General features: G+C 42.5%; 2 protein-coding genes across 2 annotated transcripts; both read right to left on the bottom strand.

Moving 5' to 3' along the window:
* Window positions 1-1,026: 1,026 nt before the first annotated feature.
* Window positions 1,027-4,632, bottom strand: LOC119792853. Its single transcript, XM_038299681.1, has 2 exons — window positions 1,596-4,632; window positions 1,027-1,155 (listed from the first exon to the last, which is right to left on the bottom strand). Exon 1 carries the CDS (start codon window positions 4,605-4,607, stop codon window positions 1,821-1,823), a length of 2,787 nt encoding a protein of 928 aa, XP_038155609.1. The 5' UTR covers window positions 4,608-4,632; the 3' UTR covers window positions 1,027-1,155; window positions 1,596-1,820.
* A 123-nt stretch (window positions 4,633-4,755) lies between these two features.
* Window positions 4,756-8,338, bottom strand: LOC119792876. Its single transcript, XM_038299712.1, has 4 exons — window positions 8,217-8,338; window positions 6,239-7,781; window positions 4,876-6,091; window positions 4,756-4,762 (listed from the first exon to the last, which is right to left on the bottom strand). Exons 2-4 carry the CDS (start codon window positions 7,542-7,544, stop codon window positions 4,756-4,758), a joined length of 2,529 nt encoding a protein of 842 aa, XP_038155640.1. The 5' UTR covers window positions 7,545-7,781; window positions 8,217-8,338.
* Between the last annotated feature and the right edge of the window lie 6,989 nt (window positions 8,339-15,327).

Raw genomic sequence — 15,327 nt, 5'->3', positions numbered from 1 at the left:
AGATTATGACAAATGCATTAAACATGATCATCTTATTCTGTGGGTGAGTCTACATGAAACTTTGAAATTCCTTCCACATAATACAAAGTGGGTAATGGCCTCTCCTACTTTCAGTTTAATTTCCACAGAACAATTACTGCTTTAATTATACTAGTAAATTGGAAAACATATTTGTCTTTAGTTTAGGGTGTAACCAAGGAACTCTTCAATGTATTAAGGCCACTAGCACTCAACTAAACCCATAGCAAATGGAAGAAAAACAAGCATTTAAGATACTGGATGTTAGTCAATGAGGAATATCTGGCAAGATCAATTTCAAAATATTACAACAGCAACCTAAACGCAGTTAGATGTGATCTATGACTAGAGCGTTCTAACATCAAATGCTTTGCTCTAATCTAGTAATTCTATCTCTCTATCAAGATTACAGAAAGATTAAAAGAAGGACTTTATGGCTGCAATCCTGCCTTTTTCCAACTAAATTCAAACTTTAAAGCTAGAGCAGCCAGAGAGAACTGATTTAATTATTAATTTATTATACCAATATATTTAGTCATAATGGCACAGAGTACTAGCCTCTTTTACTTTGGCTAGCTGTGCTTCAATGTTATGTAATGTCTTTTATAATCCACTGCATGTACGCAACTCAAAACTGATATATATGCAGATCATAAGTCAGAATATGAACCTAACTTAGTAGCAAATGCACAGAATCTGAGCTACAACAAATTTCAGCCTTCTGCAAGTTGATTTAAAATGTAAAATAACGTGTATTTATCTGCCGCATGAGATAAAGTTTAAAGAAATGTTTTTCTTCTTCAAGTAATAACCATACTTAAAAAGAACAATGCAGTATCTGTATTTTAATCTTCAATAGTTGTGTGGAGCAATTGATGTTTAATTTAAACAGCAACGTACATTCTTCATCCAAATAAGTCAGAATTGTGTTCAAGAAACAAACCACATCAGCTGTTTGGTGAACGTTTGATGAAACTGAAATTTCTAAAAATTTGAGAGTTTTAGGTCTTGTTAATGGCCTCGCTAGATACTCGCACTAGCTATCCAAACAGCTAAACAATCTTGAACATGAAGAAACTCCGGACAGCGATGACTGGTTAATGAAGTTTACTTCAGTGCTAGTTCCTTTTTGTGAAACTGTAACATACAGAAAATGCAATGTATTACAATCTAGGCTTTACAGAATGATATAAATAAAATAAAGGACCAACATGACATTGACTTTCAATGAAATGAGGATGTTAGCTAGCGATTAGCAACAAAAAGCTTTACAGAATGATATAAATAAAATAAAGGACCAACATGGCATTGTCTTTCAATGAAATGAGGATGTTACAGTAGCTAGCGATTAGCAACAAAAGCTTTACAGAATGATATCAATAAAATAAAGGACCAACATGGCATTGACTTTCAATGAAATGAGGATGTTAGCTAGCAATTAGCAACAAAAATTAGCTTACAAAAAACGGACTCATTAGCATAATAATAACTGGCTATAAACATACAACTTTACACAATACCAACATATCATGTGACATTACAGGTGTCTCAGTGTTTTTTTACCAAGTAATACTCACAGACAATGCTTTAACAAACACCAAGAAAGAACCAGAAAGAGTGTGGAGCTGCCGTTTGATTCTGGGTATCGGCACTTCCTGTCCATATTCTTCTTCTACTATTAACTTAAACAATAACTTAAAGTGATCACCTGGTGGCGTATTTCAACTAATAGTAACACCAACAATATTATACACAATAAACATAACACTCCCCGCCTGGGATAATACTATCCCACATTCAAATTAACGGTCTCCAAATTGCTCGGGGGACAAAAGCAGCACCACTTCGGTTACAGGGCGCGAAAAAGTCTTCTTAGTTCCGGCATGAGAAGTAGTTACTTCAACTTTCCTGACAAGTCCGTCCTTCCCTGGGATGGTCTTGGAGACAATAGACATGGGCCACTCGTTCCTTTTGGCCTGAGAGTCCTTGAGCAGAACGATGTCTCCTTCCTTGAGGCTTTGCTTCTTATCCTGCCATTTGTGGCGCAGCTGCAGAGTGTGAAGATACTCACGTCTCCATTTTGACCAAAAGATGTCAGCAAGACTTTGAACCCTTTTCCATTGTTCCTTCAGAAGTATCCCGTTTTCAAAGTTTCCAGGAGGTGGTGGCGCACATCCTGTTTTCATGGTGAGCAGCATCGACGGCGTGAGGATAAGAGGTGACTCAGGATCGGTAGACACGGGAACAAGAGGACGAGCATTCATGATGGCGCAGACTTCGGCCATAAACGTAGACAACAGTTCGTGGGTCAACATTGCTTTTTTACAATCTTGGAACATAGAGTTGAGGATGCGTCTGGCAATCCCGATCATTCGCTCCCAAGCACCACCCATATGTGATGCGTGCGGAGGATTGAAGATCCATGAGCAGTCTTGTTTGTTCAGGTAGTCTTCGACATCCTTGATGGAAAGATCCGTCTCAACCATTTTCAGTTCGTGAGAGGCGCCGATTAAATTTGTGCCGCAATCAGACCTGATTTGTTTTGCCGGGCCTCTGATTGCAAAGAGCCGCCTCAGAGCGTTTATGAAACTGTCCGTGGTCATTGTTTCGATTAACTCGATATGTACTGCTCTCGTAGACATGCAGGAAAACATGACGGCCCACCTTTTGGAATTGGCTTGGCCTCCTCTTGTGCGACGGGTGAAAACGTCCCACGGTCCAAACACATCCACACCCACGTATGTGAATGGGGGTGCAACCTTCATCCGTTCAGGAGGTAAGTTTCCCATCTGTTGACATTCAGCTCTTCCTCGTAACTTCCTGCATGTGACACACTTGAAAAGAGCAGTGCTAATGCTTCGTTTGGCTCCCACTAGCCAGAATCCTGCAGCTCTTATCGCGCCTTCGGTGAAATGCCTCCCCTGATGTTTCACAGATCCATGGTAGTGGCGTATCAGGAGGGTGCCCAAGTGGTGTCTGGCTGGAATGATGAGAGGGTGAGTGGTGTCGATACCCAGCTCAGAATGTGTGATTCGGCCCCCAACTCTTAAGAGTCCATCATTGTCCAATATGGGGTGCAGCTTCCAAAGACTGCTTGAGGGGGGAATCTTTGTCTCTTCTGATATGCATTTTAGCTCTTCTTTGTAGTACTCACTTTGAACACTCTTTATGACACAAATCTTCGCCTTTGCCATCTCTTCTTTTGTAGGTCGACAAAGGTGCCAGCCGTGGCAGCTGGATGCTTGGTTGGAGTGATTGAATGAGCGAACGACATGAACCAACTGGGCTATTGTTCTGATTAGAGCGCTGTAGTTTGAGAACTTTTCAAAACATGTTGGAGCGATTGCTGGTTTTGTGACGTGAGTCAGGTTTGTTGTCACAAAGGGGCGTACTTCTATGTCAGCAGCGGGATCAACAAGGTTGTAGTTTTCAAATGGAGGTACCTGTAGTGAAGGCTTGAGGAGGAAGGCCGGTCCTTCCAACCATGTTGTGCTGCTCAGTTGGGCTGCTGTCACAGAACGAGACCCGTAGTCTGCTGGGTTGAGCTCAGATGGAACGTATTTCCATTGGTGAGGGCGTGTCGACTGGAGTATGCGTTGCACTCGGTTATGCACGTACACATAAAATCTTCGGGTCTGGTTGTATATGTACCCTAGCACAACTTTGCTGTCCGTATGGTACTCAATGTTGTCAAATGAAATGTCCATTTCTGCTACTATCAACTCTGCAACTTCAACTGCGAGCACTGCGGCACATAGCTCGAGTCTTGGAATCGTGAGGCCTGATTGAGGAGCCAACTTGGTCTTTCCAAACACAAATCCAGTTTCTGTAGTTTCTGACATTGAGACTTTGATATATGCAACGGCTGCAATGGCTTTTACAGACGCATCAGCAAATATGAAGAGTTCTCTTTTTTGGGCGTTAGTTGTGGAGAGCAAGGTGTAAGGACGCTTTATTTGCAGACTTTGCAGATCTTGGAGAGAGTCCTTCCACTTGCACCACTCTGCCTTTATGTCGTCTGGAAGAGGTGCGTCCCAGCCATCCGTCAAACTGGTTAGCTCTCTCAGTATTTGCTTGCCTTGGATTGTGATGGGGGCGAGGAACCCGAGGGGGTCGTAGAGACTATTGACTGTAGAGAGGACGCCTCTACGAGTGAAGGGCTTTTGATCCTCATCAACTTTGAATGTGAAAGTGTCAAGACCAACATTCCACAACAGTCCCAAACTCCGCTGGACAGGGAGATCTTGTGCACACAGATCCAAGTTTTTGACATCTTTAGCTCTGTCTTCTGGTGGAAAGGCTTTCAGAACAGCTTGGCGGTTTGAGGTGACTTTATGTAGCCTGAGATTTGAATAAGCGAGAGCCTGCTGTGCTTGTCTTAGAACATGAACTGCTTCTTGCTCAGTGGGGAATGACTTGAGGGCATCGTCGACATAGAAATCTCGCTCTATGAATCTGCGCACATTGGTCCCGAACTCTGCTTCACCAGTCGTTGCCGCTTTCTTGAGGCCGTATATAGCGACAGAGGGGGAGGGACTGTTCCCGAAGATGTGCACGCGCATGCGGTACTCAATTATTTCGCAGGACATGTTGTTATCTTTGTACCACAAAAAGCGGAGAAAGTCTCCGTGGCTCTCTTTAACAACAAAACAATGAAACATGTGTTCAATGTCAGCGGTTATGGCAACTTGTTCTTTTCTGAACCTCATGAGCACTCCGACGAGACTGTTGTTGAGGTCAGGGCCTGTGAGTAGCACGTCGTTAAGAGAGACTCCTTCATAGGGGGCGCTTGAGTCAAACACAACTCTGATCTTTGTGGGTTTCTTGGGATGGTAAACCCCAAACAAAGGTAGGTACCAGCATTCCTGATTGTGGACTAGAGATGGTGCGACCTCTGCATGACCTCTAGTGAGCATGTTCTCCATGAACTCCAGAAAATGTGCTTTCATTTCAGGCCGCTTTCTTAGAGAGCGTCTGAGTGACATGAGACGGTTATAGGCCAGCTGTCTGTTGTTGGGTAGACGTTGCCGTGGCGACCGAAAGGGCAGTGGACCAACCCAGCTGTTGTCACTGTCCTGGTAGAACTCAGAGTCCATTATTTGGAGGAACTGCATGTCCTCGACTGATTGTGCAAGTTTGTAATCATCAGGTGTGTGAGCGAAAACTTGCTGACCAATGCTGTCCACATTATATCCTGACGCTTGGAAGCTTCTGGGGCTGTGAGAGAGCTCAGGTGTTTCTGTGAATGTTTCTTTGACAGTTATCCGACTGTTACATGGTTGAAGCTGACTAGCGCGACCATTCTCCAGAACAAAGGTCTTGTAGCTGCTTACTTGTGTGGGTCTGTGTTTGCCATCTAGGCAGACCTCACCAACCACGACCCAACCCAGATCCAGTTTTTGAGCAAATGGGGAGTCACCTGGGCCGTTTACTTGCTCTCTGACTTTATGAACTCTCAATACATCTCTGCCCAGCAGTAGAAGTATGTCAGCGTCAGAGTCCAATGGTGGGATCTTGTCCGCGATCCGTTGCAGATGAGCGTGGTGGGATGCAGCTTGTGGGGTAGGTATCTCTGAGCGGTTGTTGGGAATGTCATTACATTCGAGGAGTGTTGGTAAAGGAAGGCTTAACTGTTCATTTATTGACTCCACCATGAAGCCACCAGCTCTTCTTCCTGAAACTCCTGTGAGTCCTGCACACGTCTTCAATGTGTAGGGATAACTTGCTCCTTGGATCTGAAACAACTCGAAGAACTGTGAACGTGCAAGAGAACGGTTGCTCTGTTCGTCCAAGATTGCGTACATTCTCTTTGTTTGTTCTTTGTGACCAGCAGGATACACATTGACAAGTATGATTTTGGAACATTCTCTGGCACTCACCCCTTCTCCGTACACCTCAGTACACCGAGAGGTGACTTCTTGGACATCCGCTTTGCTGCTCTCCCCGCCGTGCTGTAAGGGGGGCTGCGTTTTAGATTCCTGCGGTGCTGGACCTGGATGGAGGGCAGAAATGTGATTGTTGCTGTCACACTCCGTGCAAGTGATGTATGTTGTACAGTTCTTGGCGAGATGATCTGTAGATGAGCAACAGCGAAAACAGATGTTAAACTTTTTGATTATCTGTTTTCGTTCTTCCAAAGGCTTCTCTCTGAATCCTCTGCAGTGTTTTAAAGGGTGGGGCTTGTTGTGTATTGGACACTGTTTGTTGGGCTTTACTGTACTTGTGATTTTTTCTTTATTTTCTGCTTTGTCTTGTATTTGAGTTTTGTGGACAGATATGGGCACTTTGGAAAACCTTTCTGGCATTTGTTTTCTCTCAGGTAACTGGTTTGAGCTGTGTAGAGTGAAGCTCGGGTCAGTTCGTGTTTTGGCCTCAGCGCGAATGAAGTTAGCAAACACAGTGAAAGGCGGAAAACTGACGCCGTGATCACGTTTATACTTTGAGCCGTATGTCATCCACTTCTCTTGCAGATTGTAAGGTAACTTGTTAACTATTGGTTGAATTCCTCTAGATGTGTCCAAGTAAGACAAGCCTGGTAAATATCCATCAAGCTTAGCTGCTTCCAGCTCCAACATTAGGTCAGCTAAGTCTCTGAGTTTGAAAGGCTCTCTGGGGGTGATTTTGGGAAAGTTCTCTACCTTTTGAAAGAGTGCTTGCTCTATAGCTTCTGGAGAGCCATAGACTTCTTCGAGCCTTTCCCAAGCCATGGCTAAACCAGCTTCAGGACGTCTGATGTTGACAGCCTTCATTTGTTTGACTTGCCTCGATGAGTTCTCACCGAGATAACGAACAAGTAGATCTAGTTCCTCTCCTGCAGAAAGGTCCAAACCTGTTATAGCGGTCTTGAAAGATGATTTCCATGCCCAGTAGTTCATGGGTTGGTCGTCGAAGCTTGTAAGGCCTGTAGTGACGAGCTGGCTGCGGGCTAGATACCTGGCCAGATCATAAGTTGGCTGGGTCTCGACATGGCTATTGTGTGCATGGTTCACTTTGGGTAACACTGGGGCAAGAGGAGCAAACTGCTTGAAATTGGTAGACTGGGGTTCACAAATTTCACTTTCAGGAGCTGCGTAGTTTATTTCTTGCTTTACAACCAAGGTTTGCAACGGGAGTTCTGGATTATTTATTTCAATTTGAAAAGGCACAGGTGACTCTGCTGCAGTGAGATTTGCTTGATCTAAAACATACTGGGCTGTGCGTGTTGCTTTCTTTTCTGTAAGACATGACCCGTATGTTACACTGCGTGTTTCAAAGCCCAATTGTAGTAGTCCTGCATCCAACGAATTTGCTTCTGCAGCTGCAGCTTCTTGTTCTTGCTCTGCTCTAAGTGCATCAAGGGTTGCCTGTAGACGTACCTGTTCCACTTTGATTTCTATTTCTTTCTTTGCATATGTAGCTCTTGCTTGAGCAGCTTCGGCCTTTGCTTTAGCTCTTAGTAACTCAATGCCAGCTGTAGAACTTGCCTTTGATGACTTTAGAGAGAGTACTGACTTACTTTGAGTCTTTTGGGATTTGGTTTCAGACATTTTGTGGTTTATGATGCCTGAATGCACTTTACTTAGCTCTTTGGGCTGACTGGAGCTCCACGTGGTAGGTTCTGTAGCTTTGTTGCTTGCCGTGGTGCTGTCTTTTCACTGTTAATGGCCTCGCTAGATACTCGCACTAGCTATCCAAACAGCTAAACAATCTTGAACATGAAGAAACTCCGGACAGCGATGACTGGTTAATGAAGTTTACTTCAGTGCTAGTTCCTTTTTGTGAAACTGTAACATACAGAAAATGCAATGTATTACAATCTAGGCTTTACAGAATGATATAAATAAAATAAAGGACCAACATGACATTGACTTTCAATGAAATGAGGATGTTAGCTAGCGATTAGCAACAAAAAGCTTTAAAGAATGATATAAATAAAATAAAGGACCAACATGGCATTGTCTTTCAATGAAATGAGGATGTTAGCTAGCGATTAGCAACAAAAGCTTTACAGAATGATATCAATAAAATAAAGGACCAACATGGCATTGACTTTCAATGAAATGAGGATGCTAGCTAGCAATTAGCAACAAAAATTAGCTTACAAAAAACGGACTCATTAGCATAATAATAACTGGCTATAAACATACAACTTTACACAATACCAACATATCATGTGACATTACAGGTGTCTCGGTGTTTTTTTACCAAGTAATACTCACAGACAATGCTTTAACAAACACCAAGAAAGAACCAGAAAGAGTGTGGAGCTGCCGTTTGATTCTGGGTATCGGCACTTCCTGTCCATATTCTTCTTCTACTATTAACTTAAACAATAACTTAAAGTTGTCACCTGGTGGCGTATTTCAACTAATAGTAACACCAACAATATTATACACAATAAACATAACAGGTCTCCTTTCTCCCCTTTTGCCAATTGTTGCTACGGTAATGTTGGATGTGTTTCTGGCAATTTACATAAAAAACTTTTATCTACAGAATAGTAACAGGACTTTACCAATGCGTCGCTCTCAGCACAGGAAAAACCCATAGATGGATTTTTTTTGCTAGATTTAATGGAAAATGAACCACGTACTTGACTGCACATCTTGAATAATCAGATATATTAGCCAAAAGCAGCAGAAATTGTTCACCGGAGAGTTTCTTCAACAGCTTGACATGTTTCGTGAACTACAAAATTGCAAAAACAGAGGGTGTCATGTGGAGTTTTTGCATCATATCTGTAGTTAATGGATTTATTCTAATCTGATGGTGACCATGTTTCTCCAGTCTTCTCTAATGGCTTTTTATCAGACCAATACACCATGTATGTGTTGTATCTCACTGGCTGGCTTGGCTACAATTTAATCAGAGTGTTGTTCCTAATATGACCTTTGATTGTGGATGAGAAGAACCCATGGTAAGGAGTGAGACAACATGTGTTCCTATTTTCTGTAAATAATGTTTCAATTAAGCATCTTGATGGTAAATGAAACACCAATAATTTTGCTCTACTGCAGTAATGCCCAACCAGGATCCTGGTAACCCTTGTGCTCCTCGAGTGCATTCCAAGGGGTACATGGAAATATCTAATTTCTTAGGTAGTAAAATAAAATAGTGCTGGGATCTGATTCGCTTTGTGAGGACCCAATAGAAAAAATTAACGAGCTTTCATCAACAGAAAAGTAAGTTTTTCTGATATGTTTGAGTTCAGCTTCAGCTTTGACACGCATCCAAACCAAGCAGAGAAACAGACTGGATGTAGAGAACAGCCTGGAATCAGCTGTTTTTCCCACTGAGCTATCAGAGGTCATCAAAGCAGCTCAGGTATCTTGATATAAACAAAGTAAAACTAGTTAAATCAGTCAGACTATAATTTTTGTTCTGTATTTTGTTCCCAATTCCTCAAGTTTAAATGTGATTATAATGGAGTTACTCAGAGGAGATCCCATTTTACAAACACAAGTTTATAATATGATTTTATTTTGTATTTATTTTAATTCCTTACTAACTTCCAGGAAACATATTCATGTTTTTCTTTATTTGAGATGGAAAGAATGCAATGCCTAACAATAAAATACTCAAATTGAAAGATTAAGTAAAATATTTTTAATTTTATAATCATTTTATAATCAAAGTATTTTTTTTTATAATCAAAGTATATTTTCCACTTTTGGACAATCTTCAATACTTTTGACTGAGAGGGGAACTCATAGTAAGACAAAATTCCCAAAGGGGAACCCAAGTAAAAAAGGAAGGCAAACACTGCTATACTGCATTAAAAACACGATAATCTTATGCTGTGGGTGAGTCAACATGAAACTTTGAAATTCCTTCCACATAATACAAAGTGGGTAATGGGCTCTCCTACTTTCAGTTTAATTTCCACAGAACAATTACTGCTTTAAATAGACTACCGTAGTAAATTGGAAAACATATTTATCTTTAGTTTGGGTTGAAAGAAAGAAGTGATTTAATTATTAATTTATTATACCAATATATTTAGTCATAATGGAACAGAGTACTAGCCTCTTTTACTTTGGCTCTTATTAGCTGTGCTTGAATGTTATGTAATGTCTTTTATAATCCACTGCATGTATGCAGCTCCAAACATATATATGCAGATCATAAGTCAGAAACAATTTTAAATATGAACCTAACTTCGTAGCAAATGCGCAAAATCTGAGCTACAACAAATCTCAGCCTTCTGTAAGCTGATTTATTTAAGATGTAAAATAACGTATATTTATCTGCCGCATGAGATGAGGTTTATGTCATGATCGGTTTAACAAATCGGACCCACATGCAGAGAAAAACACTCAAAGAGCACGGAAAAAGTTTAACAGGTTTATTGAAGGAGTAAACAGGAGTTGGATCTGGAATTCAGTGAGCTGGTGACCCGTAACTGGAAATAAGAAGGGAAGTTCAGTGGTCAGTTCGGGAACCATGGGAATCTTGGAAGCTCTGAGTTTTTGCAAGGATGGGAACTCACGTTTGAGGGGTCCTTGTTAGTCCTTGAATCCAGACTGTGTGGTAAATCCAGAGAAAGGTGCACACGTTGGAGGGTGGACAGGTTTGACAAGCGTTGGACCCGGAGGAGTAATGGAGCGGACTGTCACTCGGATTTCCGATGGGTACTTGAACGGAAAATATGGAGGTTTTCCCCTGTTAGTGTAACAGGCTTGAGTTGGGAGACATGAAATGTGGGGTGGATCCTGAGAGTGGAGGGAAGGCGAAGGTGGACAGCAGAAGGAGAGATGAACTCGTATGGACCGATTAACCACGGGGGGAGTTTTTGGACATTCCCTTAAGTGGAATGTCCCTAGTAGAAAGCCATACCTTCTGGCTGGGGGTGAAAGTAGGAGCGACCCTCCTACTACGGTCAGCCCACCTGTGGTTTTGTTCAGCAGTGCATCCAAGTGCCGCTGCAGTCTGGCTCCAGACTGCCTTGCAGCGGCGAATGTGGTGCTGAACAGACGGAATGGCTTAATCAGCCTCCTCAGCCGGAAAAAGGGGAGGTTGATAGCCTAGGGAGGACTTGAAGGTGGATAGACCTGTGGCAGATGAAATGTGAGTGTTATGGCCATACTCAACCCAGGGAAGGAACTGGCTCCAATTGGTGGGATTCGCTGTGGTCAGACATCTGAGGGTGGCCTCCAACTCCTGGTTCATGCGCTCAAATTGTCCATTAGACTGAGGATGATAGCCAGAAGTGAGGGAGACCTTGGCCCCGAGGGCCGAACAAAAACTCTTCCAAACCTGAAAAATGAACTGGGGGCCACGGTCGGAGAGCATATCCTGGGGTATCCCATGAAGGAGGAAAATGTGCTTGACCAGGAGTAGGGCCGTCTGAAGAGCTGTGGGTAGTTTTCTCAGAGAAACCATATGGCAGGCCTTAGAAAAATGGTTGATGATAGTGAGTATGGTGGTCATACCTTTAGAGGTGGGAAGTCCAGTGATGAAATCCATGGCTATGTGTGACCAGGGTCTGTTGTGAAATGGGCAGAGGCTATAGAAATCCAGCTGGGGGCTGATGAGAGGACTTGTTCCGAGAGCAGGTTGGGCAGGCTAGGACGAAACTCCTTTATGTCCCCTAGTAAGGAGGGCCACCAAAAACAACGACTGATGAGTGCAACAGTCCGGCTGATACCTGGATGAGGAAAGAATTTTGAGGTATGTAGCCAGTTGATAACTCTTGCACAAATCGAAAAGGGGACAAAAATCCTGTTGGGGGGACCAGTCCTAGGATCTGGCTTAGTCCGCTGAGCCTGTTTTACTAGGTCCTCAATCTCCCATGTGACAGCGGCGACGGTGCAGCTAGGAGGGAGAATAGGAGCAAGAGACTTCTCAGAATCATCAGGGGTGAACTGTCTGGAAAGAGCATCTGGCTTAACATTTCGTAACCCAGGACGGTAGGAAATAGTGAGGTTAAAACGGGAGAAGAAAAGGGACCAGCGAGATTGACGGTTTAATCTTTTGGCCGACTAAATATAGGAGATGTTCTTGTGATCAGTCCATACCACAACTTGGTGGACTGCTCCCTCTAGCCAGTGTCTCCATTCTTCAAGGGCCAGTTTAATGGCTAGCAGCTCTCGGTCCCCAACTTCGTAATTCCTCTCTGCGGGAGACAGTCTGCAGGAAAAGAAGGCACAAGGGTGTATCTTATGGTCAGAATCAGATAACTGGGAGAGGATGGCCCCAGCACCAGAATCTGAGGCGTCAAACTCCAAAATGAACTCTTTGGTTGGGTCAGGCTGGATAAGTACAGGTGTATTAGAAAAAAGACCCTTCAGACGGTAAAAAGTCATGTCAGCCTCAGATGACCAGATAAAGGGGGTCTTGGTAGACATGAGAGACGTTAGTGGAAGGGCCGTTTGGCTGTAGTTCCGGATAAAACGACGATAGAAGTTGGCAAAACCTAGAAACCTCTGTAGTTGCTTCCTAGGTTCAGGAACGGGCCAGTCCTCTAATTTTCCCCTCAGTGGTTCTTACCTGTCCGCCCTCAAGGATGAAGCCCAGGAAGGAGACAGATGACTTGTGGAACACACATTTCTCTGCTTTGACAAAGAGCTTGTTCTCCAGAAGGCGCTGAAGTACTTAGCGGACGCAGATTCTGTGTTCAGACAGATCCTTGGAAAAAATGAGTAAGTCATCATTGTAAACAAAAACAAAGATATTCAAAAAGTGTCTCAGGACGTCATTGACCAGTGCCTGAAAAAAGGCAGGGGCGTTAGTCAGACCAAAAGGCATAACCAGATACTCAAAATGACCAATAGGAGTCTTAAAGGCTGTCTTCCATTCATCTCCCTCTTTTATGCGGAGGAGATGATAGGCGTTCCTTAGATCCAACTTGGTGAACACAGTGGCTCCATGGACGGGCTCAAAGGCGGAGGATAAGAGTCGGTAATGGGTATTTATTTTTAAGAGTAATTTGGTTCAGGCATTGGTAATCAATACAGGGTCTCATGGAACCATCCTTCTTACCCACCAAGAAAAACCCAGCTCCAAGTGATGATGAAGAAGGTCGAGTGATTCCAGCAGCCAGGGAGTCCTGAATGTACATCTCCATAGTCTGTCTCTCTCAGGTTGGGAGATATTGAATTGGCAACTGCTGGGCAGAGGGGCTCCAGGTAGCAGATCAATGGCGCAATCATAGGGTCTGTGAGGAGGCAGAGAACAGGCCTTAGACTTGCTAAATACCTGATAAAGGTCATGGAAATCAGCCGGAACCAAGGAAAGATCCTGGGGGTCAGCCTCATTTCCCTCAAACCGGTTGGAAGCCTGGTGGAACTGCAGATCGGAAACCGCAAGAGTGGCAGTTAACAGACCATGAATCAACTTGTCTGTTGGTCCAGTTAATGACTGGATTGTGTAGCTGAAGCCATTCAAAGCCTAAGATTAAGGCTGAATAATCATTGGGAAAAACGTAGAAGGAGATGTGCTCGGTGTGATTACCAGATACAGTTAGTTGAATGGGGAGTGTCTGATGAGTAATTTGGGGCAGGTTTCTGCCGTCCAGGGCAGAAACTCAAAGAGGGACCTGTAGGGTATGGTCTCGATACCCATCTGTTGAACAACGGAAGACTCCGTTAAATTCTGTTCACAGCCGGAGTCGAGGAATGGTGACAGGGAAAGAGAATTGCTGTTAGCTCTGATGGAAGCATGCAAAAGCGAGGAGAGGAGGGAGTTATTTTCTGGTCCGCCAGTAACTTCGCCTTTACTGGGGGACCTTGGCTTTTAGCAGAAGGGGACAAACTGAGACAAAATACCCACTTTTGGACAATCATCAATACTTTTGACTGAGAGGGGAACTCATCCATGTTTCTCCAGTCTTCTCTACTGGCTTTTTATCAGACCAATACACCATGTATGTGTTTTATCTCACTGGCTGGCTTGGCTACAATGTAATCAGAGTGTTGTTCCTAATATGACCTTTGAATGTGGATGAGAAGAACCCATGGTAAGGAGTGAGACAACATGTGTTCCTATTTCCTGTAAATAATGGTTCAATTAAGCACAATTGATGGTAAATGAAACACCAATATTTTTGCTCTACTGCAGTAATGCCCAACCAGGATCCTCATAACCCTTGTGCTCCGCGAATGCATTGCAAGGGGTACATGAAAATATCTTATTTCTTAGGTAGTAAAATAAAATAGGGCTGGGATCTGTTTGACTTTGTGAGGACCCAATTCAAAAAATTAACAAGCTTTTCTCAACCAAAAAAGTATGTTTTTCTGATATGTTTGAGTTCAGCTTCAGCTTTGACACGCATCCAAACCAAGCAGAGAAACAGACTGGATGTAGAGAACAGCCTGGAATCAGCTGTTTTTCCCACTGAGCTATCAGAGGTCATCAAAGCAGCTCAGGTATCTTGATAAAAACAAAGTCAAACTAATTAAATCAGTCAGACTATAATTGTTGTTCTGCATTTTGTTCCCATTTCATTCAGTTTAAATGTGATTATAATGGAGTTACTCAGGGGAGATCCCATTTTATTTTGTATTTATTTTAATTCCTTACTAACTTTGAGGAAACATATTAATGCTTTTCTTTACTTGAGAGGGAAAGAATCCAATGCCTAACAATAACATGCTGATTTTGAAAGATTAAGTAAAATAGTTTTTATTTTATATCCATTTTATAATCAAAGTATTTTACACTTTTGGACAATCATCAATACTTTTGACTGAGAGGGGAACTCATAGTAAGAAAATTCCCAAAGGGGAACCCAAGTAAAAAAGGTTGGCAAACACTCCTATACTGCATTAAAAACACTATAATCTTATGCTGTGGGTGAGTCAACATGAAACTTTGAAATTCCTTCCACACAATATCCGGCTAGATCAATTTCAAAGTATTACAACAGCAACCTAAACGCAGTTAGGTGTGATCTATGACTAGGGCATTCTAACATCAAATGCTTTGCTCTTTTCCAGTAATTCTATCTCTCTATGAAGTTTTATAGAAAGACTAAAAGACGGACTTTATGGCTCTAATCCTCCCTTTTTCCAACTAAAGTCAGACTTTAAAGCTAGAGCAGCCAGAAAGAACTGATTTAATTATTAATTTATTATACCAATATATTTAGTCATAATGGAACAGAGTACTAGCCTCTTTTACTTTGGTTCTTATTAGCTGTGCTTGAATGTTATGTAATGTCTTTTATAATCCACTGCATGTACGCACGCAACTCAAAACATATATATGCAGATCTTAAGTCAGAAACAATTTTAAATATGAACCTAACTTAGTAGCAAATGCGCAAAATCTGAGCTACAACAAATCTCAGCCTTCTGCAAGCTGATTTATTTCAGATGTAAAATAACATAA

Source organism: Cyprinodon tularosa, unplaced genomic scaffold, assembly GCF_016077235.1.
Source record: "Cyprinodon tularosa strain WSP-4 unplaced genomic scaffold, ASM1607723v1 ctg433, whole genome shotgun sequence".
Taxonomy (NCBI): Eukaryota; Metazoa; Chordata; class Actinopteri; order Cyprinodontiformes; family Cyprinodontidae; genus Cyprinodon; species Cyprinodon tularosa.
The sequence above is the reverse complement of the archived record's forward strand: the minus strand, read 5'-3'. Positions and strand labels throughout refer to the sequence as shown.